This window comes from Amblyomma americanum, chromosome 5 (assembly GCF_052857255.1).
Source record: "Amblyomma americanum isolate KBUSLIRL-KWMA chromosome 5, ASM5285725v1, whole genome shotgun sequence".
Classification (NCBI taxonomy): Eukaryota; Metazoa; Arthropoda; class Arachnida; order Ixodida; family Ixodidae; genus Amblyomma; species Amblyomma americanum.
Genome location: NC_135501.1, coordinates 110,344,365 through 110,368,701, shown reverse-complemented (window position 1 = coordinate 110,368,701; position 24,337 = coordinate 110,344,365). Strand labels below are relative to the sequence as shown.

General features: G+C 46.7%; 1 protein-coding gene, 1 long non-coding RNA gene, 3 other non-coding genes and 1 pseudogene across 6 annotated transcripts; 3 read left to right on the top strand and 3 right to left on the bottom strand.

The window, feature by feature from the left end:
* Positions 1 to 10,159: 10,159 nt before the first annotated feature.
* LOC144134914 (uncharacterized) lies at positions 10,160 to 11,739 on the bottom strand. Of its 2 annotated transcripts, none has more exons than XM_077667721.1 (8): positions 11,454 to 11,739; positions 11,312 to 11,377; positions 11,182 to 11,238; positions 11,028 to 11,114; positions 10,895 to 10,970; positions 10,743 to 10,820; positions 10,366 to 10,574; positions 10,160 to 10,295 (listed from the first exon to the last, which is right to left on the bottom strand). In XM_077667721.1, exons 1-6 carry the CDS (start codon positions 11,509 to 11,511, stop codon positions 10,802 to 10,804), a joined length of 363 nt encoding a protein of 120 aa, XP_077523847.1. In that variant the 5' UTR covers positions 11,512 to 11,739; the 3' UTR covers positions 10,160 to 10,295; positions 10,366 to 10,574; positions 10,743 to 10,801. The 2 variants fall into 2 exon arrangements, with proteins under 2 accessions (XP_077523847.1, XP_077523846.1); XM_077667720.1 differs by having other exon boundaries at positions 10,163 to 10,295; positions 11,309 to 11,377.
* A 212-nt stretch (positions 11,740 to 11,951) lies between these two features.
* On the bottom strand, positions 11,952 to 13,834 carry LOC144134916 (uncharacterized). Its single transcript, XR_013315298.1, has 3 exons — positions 13,654 to 13,834; positions 12,511 to 12,684; positions 11,952 to 12,118 (listed from the first exon to the last, which is right to left on the bottom strand). It is a non-coding gene; the product is annotated as an uncharacterized LOC144134916 (long non-coding RNA).
* An 895-nt stretch (positions 13,835 to 14,729) lies between these two features.
* LOC144134113 (uncharacterized) lies at positions 14,730 to 17,116 on the bottom strand (annotated as a pseudogene).
* Positions 17,117 to 21,362: 4,246 nt separating this feature from the next.
* Positions 21,363 to 21,434, top strand: TRNAM-CAU (transfer RNA methionine (anticodon CAU)). Its single transcript has one exon. It is a non-coding gene; the product is annotated as a tRNA-Met (tRNA).
* Positions 21,435 to 21,565: 131 nt separating this feature from the next.
* Positions 21,566 to 21,638, top strand: TRNAM-CAU (transfer RNA methionine (anticodon CAU)). Its single transcript has one exon. It is a non-coding gene; the product is annotated as a tRNA-Met (tRNA).
* A 130-nt stretch (positions 21,639 to 21,768) lies between these two features.
* Positions 21,769 to 21,841, top strand: TRNAM-CAU (transfer RNA methionine (anticodon CAU)). Its single transcript has one exon. It is a non-coding gene; the product is annotated as a tRNA-Met (tRNA).
* Positions 21,842 to 24,337: the final 2,496 nt, after the last annotated feature.

The window sequence follows — 24,337 nt, the reverse complement described above, 5'->3', positions numbered from 1 at the left end:
TCGCCATTCTAGAATATGCCAACGTCGGCTCTGTGATAATACAAGGTGTACAGATGGCGTACGACAACTGTGTTACCCGAATTATAGTGAACAAACAGCTGACTGAACCTGTACCTGTGTGTTCTTCGGTCAGGCAGGGTTGCCCGCTCTCGCCTTTGCTCTTTGCGATCTACCTTGAGCCTTTTCTGTTATCACTGTTGCACAATGATGGGATCTGCGGTTTCACTCTTCTGTCGGCGCAAATAAAAGTGCTTGCTTACGCTGATGATATTGCTGTTTTTTGCGCGGATCAAGAAAGCGGTAAAGAAGTTGTGAAAGTTGCGGGGGAATATTGCAAAAAGACTGGGTCCGAAATTAACTGGGATAAGTGCATAGGTTTTTGGCACGGTGATTGGGACAGCACACCTGCCGTGTTTGCTAACATGAAATGGACGACCGCCCCTGCGAAGTACTTGGGGGTACCCTTGGAGCACTATAAAAGCAGTACGGAGTTGTGGGGTGAGATAACGCAGAGTGCAAGGAGAAAAGCGGATGGCTGGAAAGGACGTGACCTTTCTGTTTTCGCGCGCGCAAGTGTGTGCAATGTATTTTTAATAGCCAGAATTTGGTATATATTGCAGTTCGTGCTCATTACCCGAGCAAACCTGCAGAAGCTGCATAGAGTGTTTGCTGTCTTTATTTGGAGCTCAAATTGGGAGCGAACAAGTCGAGTTAATCTGTTCCTTCCGGTCAAAAGGGGCGGCCTTGGTCTTTCTAATTTGTTTCTGAAGCAAGTTGTCTCAAGATTTTTGTTTCTACGTGATCAAACCGATCCCTTGTTGCGCACAATGTTGCAGGTGCGCTTAGGCAACGTGTTGCCGGAATTTGTTGTGTCCAGTTACCCGGCCACGAATCGTGCTGTAACAGGTTTTTTGCGTGAAGTTGTGGCAGCCTTTCGCACTTTGAGCGCTCACTTTTCTACACAGTATCTATCTGCTGTACCCAGGAAAAAACTGTACAAAGATTTGCTAGATATATTTATACCTGCTCCCTTATACCGTTCCTTTTGCTGCGGAGGCCCAGGCAAAGATGTGTTAAAGCGAGTTAAGAAGATGCCGGTAAGACCGACTGTCAAATCCTTTTTCTTTAAACTTCATACCGGTACCCTTCCTGTGAAAACATGGCTAAACGATAAAGGCATTTTTGTGCCCTGGACCACCGACTGCATACTCTGCAAAAAACCCGAGACCATCGAACATGTGTTTATCGACTGCTGGGACCCGGTTTTCCACTGGGACATCTTGCAAAGAACATTGAAGAAAGAACTACCTGTAACTGCTTATGGCATCCGGTTTCTACCTGTAGAAAGTGAGGAGGTTCCTTACGACATGTTTATGCTACTGGGCCTCCACAGCATCTGGAAAACGAGAATGGCGGCCAGGCACGCCGACGCAAATGTGCGACCAGTGAGAGAAAACTTTATAGAAAGTGCAGTTTTCCTGAGAGATGTTCTCCGCAGTCAACCCCAGCCGCCGGACTGGGTGGCAGTTATGGATGAACTGATTAACATGAAAAAGTTTTAACCCATTGTCTCGGCCAAAGTGTGGCTAGAGATTTTTATGTATTGTTTACCGGTAATAAAGAAAAAAAAAATTCCGTGGTGTAGCGGATTCGACTTCCGGCCACCGAGCGTGACGGACGTGCGATGACGGGCTCCGTTGGAGCAGCTACAGCGGTCATGTCTGGCCGCGGAAACAGGGCTTTTGCCTCGGATGAAGAGTGTCAGGTGATTCTGCCTACCCTTCCTACAGGACGTGTTGTGTTGAACACAGTTTTTTTGCACGCTGACGTGCGGGCCCGTCCTTATCGGGTCGAAGATTTCAGGGATGCGCTGGCTCAGCTGATGCTGCTCCCCGAGGTTATCGCCTTGGGGGCGTATCGCATGAGCCATGTATGGGCTGTTACTTTCGCGAGTGCTGAGGCGGTGACAAAAATTCTTTCTGCCGGAGACCTGAAAGTCAAGGACCGCCGCTGTCTCGTCATCGACCCGGCAAACCAGGACGTCCGCGTCAAGCTGCACTGGCTGCTGCACAACGTGCCCGACGAAGACGTGAGGGTAGCCTTTGCTCCGTACGGCAAGGTGAGCGAAGTCTCCAAGGAGCGGTGGCGCGTCCAGGGTGTCGCCAGCAAGGGGTCGACGACACGCTTGGTTTCATTGAAAATGAACCCTGGCGTGAAGCTGGAAGACCTCCCTCACGAAGTCAGGATTGGTGGTGAGCTGGCTCTCGTGGTTGTACCGGGCAGAGCTCCGCTGTGTCTGCGCTGCCACGGTACTGGGCACATTCGTCGTGAGTGCAAGGTTCCACGATGCGGCGCCTGCCGTCGCTACGGGCACGAAGAAAGCAGCTGCGTACGCACGTACGCGAGTGCTGCCGTCCCAGTCAACACTGACATTTCGCCCGAACTTGTCATGGACGAGGCTGACGCGGAAGACGCTGCAGCAGAGGCAGGGGACAGCGTGGAGAAGGCCCCTGCTGTGCCCCCTACGGAAATATCCACAAGCGTAGAGGAGCCCAGCAGTAAGCGGCAGCAACAGGTAGCGGAGCCTGCAGAAGTCAAGGCGCCAACGGACGAAGTCTTGAGCGGTGGGGCGTCAGCTCCCGTCGTTCCCCAGCATGGTGACAGCATGGAAGTGTCACATGCATCAACCAGCAACCAAGCAGGGAAGCGACCGCACGAGCACAGTGCGAATGGAGAGCCCAAAGTGAGCGAAGGCGACGAGCCGCCGCAGAAGACTGTTGGTGTCAGGCGACCGACGTTGAAACCGCGGCCGAATGTACAGGCCGATCAACGAGCGGCAGCTAAGCCGCCGCCTTAGTTGGACTGAGTGCCCTGTGAGTGGTTTCTGTGGGCGTGAGATGGCCTTTTTCGGTAACGGACTGCATGGGCTGATTTTCCAGTCCATACGCAAGAGGCACTTGTGCAAGAGACTTTGGATTACCGGCACCGCACCCATCGAGCACCACAGACTAGGCAAGTCGCCCGCACCGTCGCCTTGTGTCCCGAGGTATGCACCATATGGCTCCTGTACCTAAACTAGATGGCTTCTACACCTCTTAGAGCGTTGCGCATTGCAACAATTAATGTCAGGGGACTGGCTTCCAAGAAGCGTCAGTACCAGCTAAGACGACTGTTCGTTGATAATGACCTAGACATAATAACCGTACAGGAGACGAAAGTCGAAAGACAGGAACAGGCGGACCTTATGGTGCAGCCTTTTACGGCACGCTACAATGTTTGTGTGTGCCATTCCTCTGGTACATCGGGCGGTTGTGCTGTATTTATTAGGAATTCTCCGGGTATTGTGGAGCAGAATTTAACTGTGTGTCAAACTGGCCGTTTGGTTGTAGTGGATTTTTTTATGGCAAATTGCTATGGAGAGTCATATGCGTGTATTCCCCTAACAGGGAGAACGAGCGCAAAGAATTTTTTCAGCGCCTTGAACAATATGTGTGCTGTGAGCGGTTAATTGTGCTTTTGGGCGACTTTAACTGCGTTTGTAAAGCAGAGGATAGAATTACAAAAAGACTCTTTCGTGACAAAAGTGCGGAATTGTTGAATTCGATTGTGCAAGAAAATGGTTTGGATGATGTTGCTGAAGTTCCTTCGGTAGCGCCGCATTTTACTCACTTCCAGGGCGAAAGTCACGCGAGACTTGACAGAGCGTATGTGTCGCTTGATCTGATTCCTTTGTGCAATAGCTACGAGGTGAAACACATGTCTTTTACCGACCACAGCTTAGTTACTTTTACCCTGGGGAAAAAAGACAAGAAATCTCGTTTCTCGTGGGACCTGTGGAATTTAACGCACAGTTACTCGAGGATGAACGCTTCGGCATTAAAGTTAATGAATGCATTAAAGTATTGCTATCAGCAGAGCCTGGGAACTGGGTAATTAGGTGGGAAAATTTCAAAGAACAAATGAAAATAAACGCGATTGAAAGGGCAAGCATTATATGCCACGATAAACGTGTTAAAGAAAAAGAACTACATTGCCAACTTGACTTGCTTGTAAGTCTGGAAAGTTCCCAGCCGGGAAGATATAAGAAAGAAATAAGAGATACAAAAAGTAAACTTGAGATTATCGAAAAAGACAAGTATACAGCTGCCATGATACGGGCCCGTGCTGAACGTCTCTGGCTTGACCAAGCACCTACTAAACGCTCGCTTAGTGACGAAAAGAAGTACGCGACTCAGAACGAAGTAAGACAAATCAGGTACAGAAACGAGGTAACGAATGATAGCAAAGTGATTCAGTTGGCGTTTGTTGAGCAGTATCGGGAACTGCTTGGGCGGCGACGGCTTGAAGAAGAGGGGTTTGCAAACACGTTCTTGTCCCGTATGCCAAAACTAGGAGACGATATAAAACAAGGGCTGGAGGTACCAATCAGCGTAAGCGAAGTGGGAAGAGCAATCGAAGAGCTGAGTGCCGGAAAATCTCACGGTCCTGACGGCTTAGGTAGTGAATTTTATAAGAAGTTCAAAGCCGAACTCACCCAAGCTCTCCACTGCGTCTTCACCGAAATTTATGAGACAAAGAAAATGCCACCATCATTTAAAACAGCACACGTGGTTTTAATACCCAAGAGTGAGGACCAGGCTAAACTTCTGTCCGTTGGGGCTTATCGGCCGATAAGCCTAACCAACGTTGACTATAAAGTGTTTATGAAGATTCTTGCCAACAGACGGCAAAAGGTCATAAAGGACCTTGTAGGGCCCCACCAAACGTGCGGTATTAAAGGTCGCACCATTGGAACAAATGTTCACATTGCTAGAACTGTTCTTGAATGCTGCGATGCCTTCGGGGGCCGAGTTGCCATGATACAGCTTGACCTTGCAAAGGCCTTTGATCGAGTGTCGCACGACATTCTTCTCGCCATTCTAGAATATGCCAACGTCGGCTCTGTGATAATACAAGGTGTACAGATGGCGTACGACAACTGTGTTACCCGAATTATAGTGAACAAACAGCTGACTGAACCTGTACCTGTGTGTTCTTCGGTCAGGCAGGGTTGCCCGCTCTCGCCTTTGCTCTTTGCGATCTACCTTGAGCCTTTTCTGTTATCACTGTTGCACAACGATGGGATCTGCGGTTTCACTCTTCTGTCGGCGCAAGTAAAAGTGCTTGCTTACGCTGATGATATTGCTGTTTTTTGCGCGGATCAAGAAAGCGTTAAAGAAGTTGTGAAAGTTGCGGGGGAATATTGAAAAAAGACTGGGTCCGAAATTAACTGGGATAGGTGCATAGGTTTTTGGCACGGTGATTGGGACAGCACACCTGCCGTGTTTGCTAACATGAAATGGACGACCGCCGCTGCGAAGTACTTGGGGGTACCCTTGGAGCACTATAAAAGCAGTATGGAGTTGTGGGGTGAGATAACGCAGAGTGCAAGGAGAAAAGCGGATGGCTGGAAAGGACGTGACCTTTCTGTTTTCGCGCGCGCAAGTGTGTGCAATGTATTTTTAATTGCCAGAATTTGGTATATATTGCAGTTCGTGCTCATTACCCGAGCAAACCTGCAGAAGCTGCATAGAGTGTTTGCTGTCTTTATTTGGAGCTCAAATTGGGAGCGAACAAGTCGAGTTAATCTGTTCCTTCCGGTCAAAAGGGGCGGCCTTGGTCTTTCTAATTTGTTTCTGAAGCAAGTTGTCTCAAGATTTTTGTTTCTACGTGATCAAACCGATCCCTTGTTGCGCACAATGTTGCAGGTGCGCTTAGTCAACGTGTTGCCGGAATTTGTTGTGTCCAGTTACCCGGCCACGAATCGTGCTGTAACAGGTTTTTTGCGTGAATTTGTGGCAGCCTTTCGCACTTTGAGCGCTCACTTTTCTACACAGCATCTATCTGCTGTACCCAGGAAAAAACTGTACAAAGATTTGCTAGATATATTTATACCTGCTCCCTTATACCGTTCCTTTTGCTGCGGAGGCCCAGGCAAAGATGTGTTAAAGCGAGTTAAGAAGATGCCGGTAAGACCGACTGTCAAATCCTTTTTCTTTAAACTTCATACCGGTACCCTTCCGGTGAAAACATGGCTAAACGATAAAGGCATTTTTGTGCCCTGGACCACCGACTGCATACTCTGCAAAAAACCCGAGACCATCGAACATGTGTTTATCGACTGCTGGGACCCGGTTTTCCACTGGGACATCTTGCAAAGAACATTGAAGGAAGAACTACCTGTAACTCCTTATGGCATCCGGTTTCTACCTATAGAAAGTGAGGAGGTTCCTTCCGACATGTTTATGCTACTGGGCCTCCACAGCATCTGGAAAACGAGAATGGCGGCCAGGCACGCCGACGCAAATGTGCGACCAGTGAGAGAAAACTTTATAGAAAGTGCAGATTTCCTGAGAGATGTTCTCCGCAGTCAACCCCAGCCGCCGGACTGGGTGGCAGTTATGGATGAACTGATTAACATGAAAAAGTTTTAACCCATTGTCTCGGCCAAAGTGTGGCTAGAGATTTTTATGTATTGTTTACCGGTAATAAAGAAAAAAAAAGTTTCCGTGGTGTAGCGGTTATCACGTGCGCCTCACACGCGCAAGGTCCCCGGTTCGACCCGGGCGGAAACATTGGTTTTTTTTTTATTTCGCTTTGTGCACCCTGCGCATCAATTTGGGGCAGTCGCGGTCACAACCCCCAGAACAAACAAGAAATCCCTGCTTTCATTCCCGTTTCCGTGGTGTAGCGGTTATCACTTTCTACTTCCGGCCACCGAACGTGACGGACGCAGGATCATGAGCTCCTGCGGAGCGGCGACAGCGGCCCTTGCTAGCCGCGGAAACAGGATCGAAGGAAACGACGATACGGATTATCAGGTGATCTAGCTGCAGCTGCCTACCGGACATGTGGTTTTAAACACACTTTTTCTGCACGGCAATGTTCGTGTTAGGCCCTTTCGGGTCGAGGATTTTCGTGATGCGCTGGCCCAGTCTGGTACGCTCCCTGACGTGGTGGCTTTGGGGGCGTACCAAATCAGCCACGTTTGGGCTGTGACTTTCAAGACCGCTGAAGGAGCCAAGAGGCTTCTCGCCTTCAAGGAACTCAACGTGAAAGGACGGCGATGTCTTATTATTGATCCGAAAGACCAACAAGTCAAGCTACGGCTCCACTGGATGCTGGAAGGCGTGGCCGACGAAGATATCCGGACGGCTTTTGCTGCGTTTGGGAAGGTAACCGAAGTTACACGGGAACGGTGGCGCCTCCAAGGCGTCCACGACAAGGGATCTACAACGCGAACTGTGCTCCTAAAACGGAAACCTGGTTTGAAGGTTGACGATCTGCCTCACCAGATACGTGTCGCCGGGGCGACCGATGCAGTGCTTGCGCTGTCATGGCACGGGCCACGTTCGGCGAGAGTGTAAAGTGCCCCGGTGTTCGAAATGCAGGCGTTACGGCCACGCCGAACACGACTGCGTCTGCACATACGCAGCGGCAACCGGGCTGGCAATGTGAGTCGACACGACGGAGCACATTATGGACGTCACCGAGACAGAAGAGGCGGAAAACGGAACCGACGTGACGACGAAACCGGCGGTGACGACGGAATCTTCTGGGCACCCCAGCGGCGACGGAAACACGGCCAGCGGCGGTGGGAAGGAACCGGGGACGGTAATTCCTGCTGGGACAAATGAAGGGTCATCCAGCGACGGGACCAGTCATCCGGCTAAAAAAGTCGGCCAACCACCGACCAGCGAGGAACAGATGGACCAGAGCGGCGCCCTTGTGACGACCGTCGCCGCCCCAGCCAAGCGACCTCACGACCTGACCGACAACGAAGGGGACAAGCCCGCAGCTGGCGGCGTTGAGGAGCCGCCAGCAAAAACAGGCCAGTCCAGGCGATCAACACTCAGGCCAACGCCCAACCTTGCGGCAGGCAAGCGGGTCGCCGAGAAGGCGCCTCCACTCCCTCCGCAGCAAAACCAGGCATCCGCTCCTGACAGCTCCGGTGGTGGCAACGGCGTCTAGCTTCGTGCTAGACGTGAAAACTGAGCACGGTGCTCTCAGCGTCTTCACACGTTTTTAAATATGGCTTCCGCAACCTCCTTGACTTTTGCAACGCTCAATGTCAGAGGTTTTGCCGCTAAGAGGAAGCAGAGCCAAGTGCACCGCATGTTAACAGATCATAATATCGATCTGCTTGCTATTCAGGAAACAAAAGTGGAAGGGGAACAAGACACCGAGAGCATCGTGCAACGTTTTAGGTCAAGATTGTATGCGGTCGTGAGCCATGCCGTCGGCACATCTGCCGGATGCATTGTGTTTATAAAAAAGCTGCCTAGTCTCGAGGTGCAGGCGTACACATCCCAGACAACACTGAAATATCCTGAGGACATACTGAGGATGTTTTTTTGAGGACATTCTTTATCCTCAGGACATCCTCAAATGGTCCTCAAAATGTACTAAAAAGGTCCACATGTCCGGCCTCAGGACATCCTCAGAAAAGCCTCAAAAGGAGAATTTCTGATGTTTTGAGTACATACTGAGGAGGTTATAACTGGTCAAGCTGCATAAAAAAACGCGAAAAATTTCTGCAAATAATTTATTCATTAAATTCCTCAGCTGCTTGCTGCTATCCCGGTGCGCTGCACGGGCTCCTTTACTGCTCTTCTGAGCTGCGGCTGTCTTCTGTGGTGCCTACAGAAATAGAGATGGAAAATCAGCAGTTGAATATATGCAATTCAGTTAAAGCACACAGTTCTTTATACTCCTAGTGCAACGAAATGCAAATATGACTTTCAGTATCGGAACTTACAACTTGCAGTGCAACACACTCTTCTGCATGAGCAACTGCCATAAAAGTTAATCTCTGCAACAGATATTCATGGGCTCATATGAGAATAAAATGACCTCATGCACTGAAGCAGTTCATCCATAGCAAAATAGTTCTGCTGCATGACCCTACAATGCGAGAACTTTTTTTTATGGGGTTTAGCGTCCCAAAGCGACTCAGCCTAGGCTATGAGAGATGCCGTAGTGAAGGGCTCCAGAAATTTCGACCACCTGGGGTTCTTTAATGTGCACTGCCATTGTTGGACATTAAGAAAAGAATAACCCCCATTCAAAGCTTACGTCAGTTGTGCTGAGAAAGTCACCTACCTATGTGCAGGACTTTTGCAGCTTTTGCCTCTTCTTTCTTCAGCTTTTCTGCGGAGTTGCGAAGCCACACCTTTACAACATTAATCACGTCACATTGTGTGGACTCAGAAAAATTCTGTTTCACAGCCCCTGAAAAAAAAAACATATTAGTTATATGCGATTGCAAATCCACACAACAGTCAAATAACACATGTGCACCATATATATTAGGTGTTTCAAAGCAGCCAGGTAGTAATGTTTAAAAATAGGATTTTTGAGGTAAAGAGAAGCTTTTTACGGCATATTAATACCAGTGTTGGCAGACGTCGTTCCGAGTATTCTTAGAAAATTCAAAGTATTGTCCTGTGCAGCCGATTTCTCTAATTTAAATCGGATTAAATGTCCCAGCTCCCGCCTTTTTTTTTAACTCACTGCTGACGGCAGGAGTCACCCAACCTTTCAGCCAGTCCCGTGGCGGCTTGTCACTCTACGATCAGGGATGTGATACATAGTGATCGGTGAAAGCAGAGTTTGTATTTTTATTTCTGTGGGCCTAATTTGCAGCTACAGAGCCTCTGAGTAGACCTATTTATTCATGGAAACCTAAAAACAAAATAAAAGCAGAAACAAAGCCACCTCACGACTGCCTGAAATGCACTACACGTGTTTGTTGACTCCTCCTACCTTAAGCGGCAAGTTCAATAAAAGATGGGAGTCAACAATGACATTACTATGCACCAAAAAGCTTCTTTTTCTGTCTAAAACCCCATTTTTAAAAATTCCCTGAAATACCTTGTATCTCTGTGCCATAAGTATCCATGAGCGTAGGAACCACCTATCAAACATGAGGGCGATATGAATGTACTTAATGTGTGATTTACCTACTAAACCCAAAAGCAGCATTGTAACAGCCACTGCCATCAAGTTCAACCTATGGTTAGCTAACTACCACTGAAAATGCCCATGTAACAAGGGTACAGTACACAGAACAACTGAACCAATAACAGTAGCTTACTCAGGATCACGTCTGCAACATTAAGGCTGCAGAACTTTTTTTTGCCTTTTTGGCCCGACCAGCTATAGTTTACAGCGACTTTTGGCGTCATGAGGGCCTCCAGCACATTTCTGGTGGCCGGTGGTGCAGCCACTCCTCCAAGGCCACACAGTTGCTGCAACTAGAAAAAGTACATTCTTTTAAGCTGCATACAAGTTTAAACATCAACAAAGATGAAAACAGTGCCTTACAAGTCGTGTCTTCAAGCCTTCATTCATCCCTAACTGGGAATCGAATTCTTCAAAGGCACTGACTTCATTAAATGGCCGTGTGACAACCTCTGACCTCAGAGCATATGTAAAGCCGCTGCTCAGACGTCGCGATATTACGTCCAGCTGTCTTCCTTGCTGCTCCACCCTCATGTCTATTGTGTGCAGTAGCTTCATGATTTGTTCAAACTCTTTAAAAAGAAAAAGATATTTATAAGTACCGCACTGCACAAAGGCTATTCTTTTAGGTAATATTAAATCTGGCAGTCGAAATAAGGTTTTGTAACCAATTATAGAAACTAAAAATGAACACATAATGATTCAAGTACTCAATGGGATCACCTTTAATAACTGCTTACCGGCAGGTTTGAGAGCCCTCACAGCTGCGGATGCTGTGCTTCGAGGTGTTGATCCCCCGTCAGACCAAGAAGTATGTGCTGAAAGTGAGAACGAAACGAGTAATAAAACCAGAATAACGGTTCCCAATCCTCACTTGGCAAGGAATGCACACCTTGTCCTTCCATGAGTTAAGGGTGGCGACTCACTGCCAAAAGTTGGAAATCGGCTATCATTCCTCTGCCTGTGTGCTGCAGAACAAAAATATATGAGGAAGAAAACTAGGATAATAGCTCTCGATTCCTTACCTGGCCAGGAGCGGAGAGTTTCTGGCTGTGAGTGAGCCTTGCGTGCAGGCCAGGCATTTTCAGGCTGAAGGTTCTGGGATCTTTGCCCTGTTTAGAGACAGCCAAACAGTGCACCCCCATAAGTTTCAGAATGTACATGTGGCACCAGACTTACATTGCTCTCCCCCATTAGGTGTAAACTGTCCGTACGACTGAGTGCTCCGAGTATACCCTGTCAAAGACACAAAATATCACTTTCCTGCCCTGTGTATAAGGTACTTTCCTGTGCAGAAGTCACTTACGACAGTTAAGCATATCTCCCCCAGCACTTTCAGGTGGAGGTTCATTACTGAAAAAGTCATCACTGTCACCTGCAAATAAAAAATGCATTTACTGCACTCCTGATATAACAAAAAAGTCTATTTAAATTTCATTTCCTTCACTAACCTAAATTCTGAGAATGAAGTACCCTCCTCCCTGAAGGCTGATTCCAGGCATGTGGCATTTCATTCCTGCCTGCTGCAAGAGAACATGCCAGGGGTTTTCATGTGGAATCTAGGCCAAAGCAGCTCATTCATTAATAGAAACCACTTGTAATGAGACAGAATCAACATCACTACAAGCCCCCAAGTTAAGGAAACTGACACACAAGAATGAGCACAAAGAAACACCACACCAGAGGCTTGGGGCCTTAAAGAACTATTTGTTTTTCATTTGCTTCTTTTAAGACTAAACAACGTTACAATTGATAACAACGTTAAGTCCTTCATATGGTAATAACAAATAATGTGCATCGTGCACAAAAACTAAGTAATATGCATACTTGATAGCCCATGTTTTATAGCTTAATATGGCACATAAAGTCTTTGTTAGCAGTGATCTTATATGATGAGCATGCAGCAAGTTCTAGCATCCCTTTTGCAAACCAAAACATTTGACCTCTATTTTAAGGCATTGCAGCTTTTTAAGCAGAACATTTAATACCACAGCATACTTTGGACAATTAGGTTACTTGAAAATTATACCGTCATGGGCAGCAAAGCGTGAAGGATAGGACAAAGCGGTTGCTTCTTTTGACTTCCTGCTGCTTGATTCCTTGCGTTGTATCGCTTCTAACAGAAATAAAAAAACATTAACTTAGTTGCAGTGTGACAATGCCAAATATAAACAATCTGCAAGATGCGACTTAGAACTGAAAAGGGGAGTTCCTTGTCATCAGTGGTAGGCTGGATTTGGCCCAATGCTACCAACATTGAGCACTAGCTGCTAAATTGTTGGGCAGGTGAAACAACACCAGAATCTGGATCCTGGCCCTCACTATAACAGTGAATGCAACTTTCCTACGACTCACACAGTGCAGCTTGTATCGAACACAGTGCAACTGATCAGCACTAGAGTACCAAAGGTCATTTAAATTTGCAATCAATTATTTCAAAGCAGTTTGTATAAAATGGCTCTTTGCATTTGAGAGTAACACCTATAAAGAAGCTAAGATGTACATTACTTTGAAGCATTGACTGTGGTGGCTGTGGTGGTGGGGGGGACACATTTTCATACTCAGAGCTACTCAGTTGCCTGATCAGTCTTCTTCTTTTTCCCCTTCATAAATCATAGTCAGACAGAAGATCTGATGTGTCCTCTGCCTTTCGTAGTCCTTTCTGTGCTTCTCCATATGTATCTGAAAACAGTAATGCCATAAGGTCCATCAAAGAAAGTTAGAAAATGGGCCTTGACTCTCCGTACTTGTCCATGTACGTACGAAAACTTTTGGGATGGTAACTCATTTTAAGAAATGAAATCTTAGTTCAGTTTGCAAGAAACAAACAAACATGCAATGTCATTTATTTGTTATATATTCTGCTAAACACAAGAGATGTGAGAGTGCAATAAATAAACTGAAATGCTGCTTTAAGCTCCAAGCCATTGAGTGGCATGTACAACAATTGAACCAATGAAGTAACCGAAAGATTATCAGACTCAGGCTACGTGAAGACTGCTCATGACACTATCCAACATTTTGTTCTCTCAGGTAGCTGTAGTTATAAAAAGACCTAGCAAGAGCAGTCCTCAGACTGCTCATGAATGACCACAAACTAATAAATATGGCTGTTTCTTATTTTGAGATAGAAAATTGATTTTTGAGGGAAGGAAGTGGCGCAGTATCTGTCTCACATCTCTGTGAACACCTGAACTGGGCTGTAAGGGAAAGGATAAAGGAGGAAAGTGAGAGAAGGAAGTCTCCATAGTGGAGGGCTCCAGAATAATTTTGACCACCTAGATATCTTTAACTTGCACTGACATCACACAGCGCAGGGGTGCCTTTTGCATTTCGCCTCCATCCAACCACTGCGGCAGGTTTAATTTTTACTGTTACTGCTTTTAAGTCACCTACCTTCATTCTCATTTAATGCATGTCATTGAATTATTCCTAAATATTTATTCTTAGACAAAGTTAAGTACTATTTTTCTTGGTGTGCTCTTCACTTCAGTTTGTTTCTAACAGCCACTGCCATAAACAATCCCTCCCAAATGTGGAGCTGTTCTCTCGAATAATACTACAGCCTTTTAGACTTTACATGGCCACAGTGGACAACTAGATATTAATATGCAAGAGCAATAAGTAATAGAGAAACATTGTTCCTATTACCAAATGCCTGCACTACGATGCAAGGCACTTTTTTCCAGTCGAGTGCAGGTGTTGCTGCCCCTTTAATAAGACTTCGGATCTCTTTCCTTTTTGGTGGCCACATGCAGCTGTCTCCAGACAACCAGTTCTTATGAACAGCTGCCACATCATTATCTTCTTGGGGAAATTTAACAACATAGACACCACCTTAAAAGAGAGGAAACATGCATTCATGAGGACACACATTTACAAACCCAAAACAAACATAGTAGAACACCGGAGCACAGGTAAATCATGTTATTATTTAGCATGTTGTGCATCCAAAAAAGAAATAATTCATGCAATTAATAAATACTTGCTCATAAGTAGTGTATATTTGGGAAGAAAAGGCACACACAAACATCCAGCCATATCAAGGTGGGTTGTTGGGCAAGCTGGTGAGATATTCTGAGGGAAAACAGTGCAAAAGAAAACACACAGGACAAGAAAGACAAACTCGAGCGCTGACTAACAACTGAGTGTATTTAGTGCGAGAGCGAAATAAATACTTGGAAAAAATGACAAATGCGCAGGCGCAGGAAAGGAAAAAAACAGCCATAACTAAACTGCTCAGTCGATCATTTCGTTAAGCTATTCACTCCCGTCCTCTTTACATTTATGTTTTCATAAAATGACTCCGCACCAAAACAGGCAGCAAACAATACAAGACAAGCGCTTGTTCCTTCTCTCTTACTGCATGCTGTCTGTTTCGGCACTAGGTCCCTTCACGAAAATATGCACCAACTAGCCCCTCAGCAAGCATTACATTTCTGTTTCACACAACATTTCCTAAAGTAAATAGAGAATTTCTCGTCTTTTGTGTACAAACGCACCACTGACATGAACCAGAAAACCGAAAAAACCCTCAGTAAAATTTAATAAAATCCCGCCGATAATTCTGTAGCACGCATAAACAGTACTGGCCAAGTTGAAATGCAATGATGAGAGATACTGTTTGAAAGCATACATTTGGAGTTGGAAAAAAATAACATGCCACCAGCCATAGATAAAGCCTTCAGCTTCTACCACTGGCATAAACTCATGGTTTATACAGTCAGTTATGCTGATATTTCTGAATGAAGGAGGAGAAAAATAATGGCATCGCGTTTAAAAAAAAAGAGTTTCACAGCTTTGCGTGAAACATTCTCTAGTGGCCAGGCACGCAGACTAGACAGTTGTGATGCTCTATATATGCCAAGCATTGATGATGGGCATGCAGAGGAGTACAGGTCCTCGAGCTGAATGAACTTTCTTCCTACAACGCAAGGTGCTCCAGTTGGCAGATGTGCAAAGTTCTCGATGACAATTATAGATCCATCTTGCAGAATGCAGCAGCTGTCCTTCTTGCCAGGGGCAAGGACCACGCTGCCTGGCAGCTTCACTTTTTTGAACTGAGGCCCTTGACATGGAGCAATAAGGGGCCCAGACTCATGTTGTCCAGTGAGCAGTGGGAAGTTTGGCGTCCGCTGAGCCTCCTTCAGTACAGCTCCTTGCTCTGATAGTCTGTTAGAGAGCTGCTCTAGTGGTCGCTCTGGTTTTCGGAGCAGCCTTTTCAGAGCAGACATGTGGTTCTCAAATGGGAACGCACTCCATGAATCCAATGGCCCCAGGTGCTCAACATCGGATGCCAGATGGCATAGTCCATGCACATTGTGCGAAGCATGCTCCTTGCCATATATCTTCATAAAGCCCTTAACAAAATGGTTCAGAAGCTGCCCTGCATACTGCACTTCACTTTTTGTGCCATTAGGCATTGAAAGAATGGTAATAGCAACATGCAAAGCTAGAAAATTCTCATACATCTGTGACGGAAGAAGCGATGACATGAGCACGGGTCCCCCATACAGCAAAAAGAAACGAAACTCTGTGGCCTTCCAGCGATCCAGATCTGTGAGGCTACGAGGCTTTCGGTTAAATTCACAAGGAACAAACTGTGCGGCCTTGACATTTCTCACTGACAGTTCAATGCGGACTTTGCTGCCAAGCTCTATAGCTTTCGGGCAACGGAACCACAATACAAGCAATTTGTGCACCACGTCTAGGCAAACGAGGTGCATATAATCTAGCGGGACATCCCTCACAACGTCTATTGGCAGCTGCTCAACAATACGGCTTCCAGTATGATACTGCTCCTGCGACCTCTGCCTAAAACTGCAGTCAGTTCTCAGCTCACTGCTAATGTTTGGAAAACAGGCTCTTCCTTCAATGTACGCACCCTTAACAGTGCACTTCGTGCAGCTGTAATAGCCCGTGTGGTTTTTGACACACAAAACAAATGCCTTTGCAGGCGCATCACACACAATGGCTTTTAGCTTTACAGGTATTGTGAAAGCTTCAACAGCAATTCCTGTAGATAAAAGAACATTTAGCTCTTCAATAAAGCTGTAAAGGAACTCATTTGAATCTCTCGGCTTGCTGTCACCGAAGAAAACACTCGTCACAAATTGTGCCGCATGCTTGAGGTTGCTTATGCGGCCGAGAATTGTCCAAAACTGACCTCTAGAACTTTTCGATAATGGTAGGCCATCAATATGAAAAGTCAAATTCAGTTCCGGCGGCAGGTCTCGACACTGTCCCAGGATTTCCCCGTATTCCTGCTTCTACACCGAAGTGGCGGTACTGGCCTCCCGAAATTTCGGAAAGTTCATTCGATTTTTTCGGTGTCTGGAGCAGCGCTCTCGCCGATGATGGGAGAGAAGAAAAACACTTGCGGCTGCGGAGCACTTTCAAAAGTGACGTGACAGCAGCATGCGACGACCCAGACTCCACTGCCCATGTTTGAAGCTGGTGGCGGAAAGTCGCTACGTCCTCGTCAGCGCGTTCATGATCGGCTTCGTAATCAAACCTGCTGTCAACCTGAGGACAAAGGTCCTGATCGGAGCTTAAATCTACAAAAACCGATGAGGTCCCAGCTTCAACATCTTGACTTGTGGGGTCTGGGATCGGCACATCCTCAGTATCGGGCACAAAAGGTTCGGTCACACACACATCACGCTCAAGCTGGTTGCACTGTTCTGACAATGGATCAGCACCAGCTTCGGCACACGCGGCGAGCTGCAAGCTAACGTCAACCCGTCTTTTCCTTGTGCGGCGAAACTTTCGCGCACGACTTTCCGTTGACATCGTGCAAATCAGCAGGTCGTAGTGCAAATCTACAAAGGCGTCACTCACTTTTCTGAGAGGCATCCATCGCGGAATAACGCGCACGTGCGAGTAGCGTGCGTGCTTCGCCGTCACGGTGATCGATCACGACGTTGCGGATGCAGGCCTGGCTTGGCTTAAACGAGAATCGGCCACACACGTAATGATGTTGATCGTGCGATGCGATGTTAAGAGGCAATAAATATTGCGGAACGATTGACTTTGTGAAAAAGAACATTTTTTACTGAAATAAAAACCACCGTAATTTGCCTACCCAGCAACACACAGACGGGCCCCCGGATTCAAGCCCGCTTTCCGTGAACGGGCTAAAATCGTGCTCCTTCGCTAAAGGAAAAGCTAGCGGCATTGCGTACAACACGTAGTCTTCCATGAAGGAAAACGATTTGCAGAAGCTTTAATTGTGCACAATAGCGTCGTCACATGAAAAAACGGCAATCACAACTACGGTAGACCAGAACTCATCGGTTTTCTCAGGACATGAACCAGCAGCGATGCGGGTGGTTGAATACGACGTTGCACGAGCCTTACCGGAGCCGCACCTCAAATGTTTTTCTCTGTCGTTGGTACGCAGCAAGCGTGCTCTGGGTTCCAGTTAGAACCAGCGTGCATGTGCGGCAGTCAGCTAAAGGCGGTGGTTTAAATTCTCTCGTTTCCGCGTGCAGCAATTTGCGGTCTAAGCGCGCTGTCGTTGAAAAAAACTGTGCATGCATACTGTCAAAGGGATAAAACTTCAGAGCGCCGTCGCAGTAATGCATCACAAATAAAACTTAATGGAAGTAAATGCTTAGAAATCAAATTTCACACACACACACACACACACACACACACACACACACACACACACATATATATATATATATATATATATATATATATAAGCATTTTTTTCCTGATAATTTTCATGCATGCGTGTTCACAAACATATGTCCTCCAAATGACCTTTTGAGAACCACGAAGCCGCTGGTATGACCTGAGAACATCATTCTGCGAACGTTTTGAGGACAATCCAACCAGGGACATTATGAGGACATATTGAGGATGTTTTAGAGGCCACGAGGACGTTTGGACCATTTGAGGACGTCCTCAGGATGTTTGGTGTTGTCTGGGATCGTGCCCTTCGGGTCGTTGTGTAGTAGTGGATTTTGCTTTCGCCTGCTCTCAATGGCGACTATTTGCGTTTACGCACCTAACGTGGGCGAGGATAGGGTAGCTTTTTTTAGAGCATTCAGCGTTTCTTACGCACAGAAAAATACCTGATATTGTTGGGAGATTTTAATTGTGTCTTGAGCGCGGCTAACAAAACCAGCACGCGGTCCCACTGCGATGAAAGCGCCGAACTTCTCCGTCACTTGATCGATAAGTTTGCATTGGAGGACGTGACTGAATGTGTGGTATACAAGCGCGGCATGATGTTCACGCACTTCCAACTAAGTAGCCATGCCCGCCTTGATAGAATATATGTATCGGTCGACCTGTCGCCAAAGTGTCACAGCTACGATGTTGTTCCTGCAACTTTCTCGGATCACTGCTTGGTGAAATGCAGTATAGGCGCGGTAAAACGTAAAAGCTCTTTCCAGTGGGACCTCTGGAAATTCAACAATAAGCTTCTGAAAGACGAAATTTACACCGGCTTTGCAGCACAGGAAATTAATAAAATAACCGTAAATGGCAATCGAGCAGCTGGAGAACAATGGGAAAGTTGCAAACAGCAGATAAAAGTGCATGCAATAGAAAGGGCCAGCTGCATACGTTTTCAAGAAAGGTTAAGCGAGGCGCATTTGAAGTCCTTACTGGACAAGTTATTAGCTCAGGAATGCAAGGCACCGGGTGTTTTCAGTGAAGACGTCCGAAAAACCAAGCAAAAGCTAGAAACGATAGAGGAAGAGCGATATCGCGGAGCACTTGTGCGCGCGAGAGCTGAGCAATTCGCCGCAAGCGAAACACCCACAAAACGAGCGTTAGGAATGGAAAGGGCGCAGGCTCGGCGAAACCATGTCGCGGAAATTCAATGGGGCGGTGCCACTGCATCTGGCGATGACAGCATTGCAAAGGCTTTTTTTGATTTCTATCAAGCGCTTTTCGCTTCGAGGCATGTTGACATGGGAAGATTTAAGGAGATATTTTTAGGGGCCATGCCACGTATTGATGACGCAGACAGAATAAGATTAGAGCTGCCAATTAGCGAACAAAAAGTGGAACAGGCTATTGATAAATTAAACCCAGAAAAATCGCCGGGTCCTGACGGCCTGAGCGCGGCTTTTTATAAAGCTTTTAAGAAGGAACTAGCACCGCTCCTCTCAGTGGTATTTAATGAAGCTTATGTGTTGCAAGCTCTGCCTACATCATATGCATCCTCGCATACTGTGCTCATATCAAAAACCGATCAAACAGAAAAACTCAGACAGGTAACATCTTACAGGCCCATAGCCCTCACAAATGTCGACTACAAAATTTATATGAAGGTTCTTGCAGGCAGGCTACAGACCGTAATGCATAAAATTGTCGGACCTCACCAAACGTGTGGGATCAAGGGGCGTTCCATTGTTGACAATATTCACAAGGCTAGGTGCGTGCTTGAGTGTTGTGACGCAATATATGCTCGGGTCGCAGTTCTTCAGATTGACCTTGAGAAGGCGTTTGACTGTGTGGCGCACGAATTGCTGCTTTGCATTCTACATTACATTAACGTTGGTTCTGTTATAAGAGAGAGTGTGGCCATGGCTTACCGTAACTGCACTACGAGGTTAATAGTAAACAAGACCTTGGGGGCCCCCATTAGTGTGCAGAGATCGGTACGCCAGGGCTGTCCCCTTAGCCCCCTGCTGTTTTGTATTTATATAGAAACCCTCTGCCTAAACATTATAGGAAATGAGGCTATTCATGGTTTTCGTGTACAGGCATCAGAAGTGAAGCTCTTAGCATACGCAGATGACGTTGCTGTTTTCAGCGTTAACCAAGATAGCATAAGCAGGACAATCGAAGCAGTAAAGGGTTTCAGTGAGGTCACCGGAAGTTTGGTGAATTGGGGCAAGTGCCTGGGATTCGGGCACGGAGAATGGCCGTCAACTCCAGCTGTTTTCGCCACCGTTTCTTGGGTGACAACACCCGTGAAATACCTAGGTGTTCCACTCGAATTTTACAGGGACACTGAGCCTTTTTGGAAAACACAGGTTGAAGAAACGCGTGAGAAAGCCGAAAAATGGAAAAGTGCTAATTTGTCTGTATTTGCAAGAGCAACTGTGTGCAATTTGTTTTTGATAAGCAAGCTCTGGTACGTGATGCAAGTACTCCACTGCTCACGTTTAAATGTGCAAAAGCTGCACCGTATTTTCGCTGTATTTATATGGGCCTCAAAATGGGAGAGGTGCAGCCGGACAAATTTGTTCAGGAGCGTCAAGATAGGGGGACTTGGTCTGGGGCACTTGGTCATACGGCAGATAGTAAACAGATTTTTGTTTCTCCGAGACGTTAAAGATCCCTTTCTACGTACCGTGTGGCAAGTCAGGCTCGGGCGTGCTGTGCCAGATTTCATTGTTGGAACGGAGACTGACTGGAAGTATTTTTGGTTTTCTTAAAGAGGTTGTGTTTAGCGTCAGGTTTTTGACGGCGAGATTTTCAAAAAATTATTTAATTGCTGTTCAGCGGAAAACATTGTACAAGGATGTATGTGACGTGTTATTGCCGGAACCAATCTACAGGGCAATATGCTCCGGAGGCCCAGGCAGAGATGTCCTGAAACGGGTGAAAAAAATGCACGTACCACCGGGAACAAAAACTTTCTTCTTCAAGCTTCACACTGGGACTCTGTCGGTAAAATCTTTCCAAGAAAAAAAGGGGTTTTACCTACCTTGGGGATCCCACTGCCTTATATGTAAACAACCAGAAACCATCGACCACGTTTTCTTTTTGCAATGCTGGGAAGGGGTATATTTTTGAGACGTCCTTCAAAGGACCATCAAAAAAGAATTACCATTGGATCCATATGGAATCCGATTCCTGCCTACAGCAAAAGAAGATGGCAAACCGTTTGATTTAGTAATGCTCGCGGGCCTCCATAACATATGGCGCTCCCGAATGGCAGGATTTCATTGTGACCCGGATGCGCGGCCTGCGCGATTGTATTTCCGTGAGATAATGCACAAGTTCATCGAGGTGCTGAAAACACAAGCACCTCCCCCTGAGTGGCTTTCAAAGCTCGAACCTTTGACGGAACTCAGGGAATTTTAAACTGACAAGGCCTGCCCCTCTGGGGGCTGTAGGCTACCTTTTTGTAGTTTGGGTGTCTACCCGTGTATGTTTTTTTGTTGTATTCTGTCGAAGCCGGGCAATAAAAAAAAAAGTCAGCGCGTCAGTCTCATAATCTGAAGGTCGTGTGTTCGATCCTCACCCGGGGCAAGGCGCCGTTCGTTTTCTTTTATTTCATTCTCACTTAATCCACCGTTGTTAACGCTGTGGGACAGCGTGTGTATTAGTCGTTACTAAGCAGTTTTCCACCCTAGGCTAGGACCCTTTGCAGTACCATTTCATCCGCCTCGGTAGCGCAGTAGCAGCTCGTCAGTCTCATAATCTGAAGGTCGTGAGTTCGATCCTCACCCGGGGCAAGGCAGAGTTCGTTTTTTGTTTCATTCTCACTTAATCCACCGTTGTTAGCGCTGTGGGACAGCGTGTGTATTAGTCGTTACTAAGCAGTTTTCCACCCTAGGCTTGGACCCTTTGCAGTACCATTTCATCCGCCTCGGTAGCGCAGTAGGCAGCGCGTCAGTGTCATAATCTGAAGGTCGTGAGTTCTATCCTCACCCGGGGCAAGGCGGAGTTCGTTTTTTTTTCAGTCTAACTTAATCCATCGTTGTCAACGCTGTGGGACAGCGTGTGTATTGGTCGTTACTAAGCAGTTTTCCACCCTAGGCTTGGACCCTTTGCAGCACCAATTCATCCGCCTCGGTAGCGCAGTAGGCAGCGCGTCAGTCTCATAATCTGAAGGTCGTGAGTTCGATCCTCACCCGGGGCAAGGCGGAGTTCGTTTTTTTTTCTCACTTAATCCACCGTTGTTAACGCTTGGGGGCGGTGTGTGTGTTGGCCGTTACTAAGTAGGCTTCCACCCTAGGCTTGGACCCTTTGCAGTATCGTTTCATCCGCCTCGGTAGCGCAGTAGATGGAAGAGATGTCTGCCGCTACGATTCAGACAGCAGAGGGCGAGGCGAAGAATGTCTTGGAGACACCGCAACAGGAGAAAATTGTTGCTAGGCGGGCGTCACAATACTTTAACCAGCTCCTCGCCAGGAAGTCGTGCCGAGGTCGGAGGGCGAGGTGAAATCCTCAGTCGTTACTGGCGCTCCTTGCATTCTTCCTGACCCTGAGAGCATGGACATGTCTTCGGGAGCGGCTAGCCTGGCGGCGGCAAAGAGCCCGCACGACGACGGCGACAACACGGCGCTTCACCAGGACGGCAATGGCGGAGACGAGCCGCCGTCCAAAGCAGCAGGTATGAGGCGACCGACCTTGAAGCCGCGGCCGAGTACTTCGGCCGAAACATGGCAGGCGGGGAAACCTCCTCCGTAGTTTCATGCCTAGAGCCCGTTTTGGTGCGTGGGGATTTTTGAGGTGTGGCGCGATGGCAGACACCATAAAATATGGCGTTTTTTTTTCGATATGGCTATCATCTTATGTGAAGCACTATGTGTAGCCACTTTAAACGTGCTAGACCTTGGAACAAGAAGGCGACAATGCCAGCTCAGTCGCCTTCTCCTAGACAACGGTCTGCACGTAGTTGCAATTCAAGAAAATAAAATTGAAAGCCAAGAATCTACACAAAGCATGGTGTTCGTTTTCCGTGCACACTTTGATGTATGTGTGTGTCATTCTGTAGGTGCCTCGGGTAGCCGCGTACTTTTTCTTCGCAATGATCTCGGCATTACTGTGCAGTCACTTTTCTCTGGTGATAGCGGCCGTCTTTTTGTCGTTGATTTTTTGTCTGCGGCCTTGAGTTCAGAGTTATTTGTGTGTATGCACCGAGCGAAGAGTGTTTTGTGACCGCTTTGAGACTTACCTAAACTGTGACTAGGTGATGATCCTACTGGGCGATTTCAATTGCGTCTGTCAGGCTTCCGATAGCGCAAAAAGGTCATTTGTGACAGATAAGAGTGCTGAGATCTTGAACGAATTGGTCTATGGCCATGATTTAGATGAAATTGGAAGTGTGTTTACAAATAGCACTTGTACACGGTATACCTATTTTCAGGGCAATGGCCATGCCCGATTGGACAGAGTGTATGTGTCGGCAGAACTTGTTTCACTATGCACCTTGTATGAAGTCAGACCTGTGGCTTTCAGTGACCACGCTCTAGTGATTACAACCTTTAGTAGGCAGCAAAGTAAAAAGTGGTTTAATTGCCATTTATGGAACTTAAATAATAAGTTGTTGGAGGACGAAGAATTTGTTAAGGAATTAGAGCAAGAACTAGAGAAGCTAATTACAGCTCAACCGTCGAGCTTCGATGCAGAGTGGGAGGAGTTTAAGCAAATTAAAAATAAGAGCGATTGAAAAAGTACGCAATTGAAATATGCCGAGAAACAAAAATAACCACAGCTTCGTGAACAGCTTAAATACCGCACGTGTATAGAAAACGCCCAACCAGGCACATGCTTTAATGAAATCAGGGATGTCAAAGAACAGCTGGAAAAAAATGGACGCCGATAAGTACACTGTGGCAGTTATTCGGGCGCGAACTGAGCAGCTATGGGCAGAGGAAACACCAACAAAGCGAGCGATATGTGATGAAAAACGATACTCGTGTCGAAAGCAAATACGACAGAGAAACACTGGGGCAAGGTTTCTGCGGACAGTGGTGTAATCGAGGAAGCAATCTGTGATCATTTCAAAAATATGCTGGGTCATTCGCGAAAAGCCGAAAGGGGTTTCCATAGTGAATTGTTACCACTTATGCCGAAACTTGACGAAGAAGTCAAAACACGGCTTGAACAGGCGATTTCCGTGCAAGAAATAGAGGAGATGATAGATGCATTGCCAACCGGTAAAGCTCCTGGCCCTGACGGCCTGGGAGCAGCTTTCTACAAAGCTTTCAAAAGTGCCATAACGCGGATTCTGCAAATCATTGTCGTTGAAAGTTATGAGAAAAAACGTGTTCCGCTGTTCTTGACAACTTCGCACATAGTGCTCATTCCTAAAACCGATGACCCTGAAAAGCTGCTGATGGTGGTGTCTTATCGCCCGATAAGCTTCAACAACGTCTACTACAAGATTTTTATGAAAGTGTTGACGAAAAGATTTCAGGGTGTTATAACATCGCTTGTAGGCACGCACCAAACGTGTGGCATAAAAGGTCGAAGTATTGCTACTACCATACACGTGGCGTGGTCCATACTAGAATGCTGCGACTCTTTTGATGACCAAGTAGCGATGATGCAACTAGATCTGGCAAAAGCCTTTGACCGTGTGTCTCACGATGTCCTGTTTGCCATATCAGAGCATACAAAAAATGTTGGT

What these genes read in the sequence shown, in the direction of transcription:
- LOC144134914 (XM_077667720.1), bottom strand. Translation starts at nt 11,511, where the DNA reads ATGCCACATGCCTGGAATCAGCCTTCAGGGAGGAGGGTACTTCATTCT. An exon ending in ACCTAATGGGGGAGAGCAAT is followed by an intron (nt 11,115 to 11,181) that starts GTAAGTCTGGTG and finishes GTCTCTAAACAG; the next exon opens with GGCAAAGATCCCAGAACCTT. An exon ending in AACTCTCCGCTCCTGGCCAG is followed by an intron (nt 10,971 to 11,027) that starts GTAAGGAATCGA and finishes TTTGTTCTGCAG; the next exon opens with CACACAGGCAGAGGAATGAT.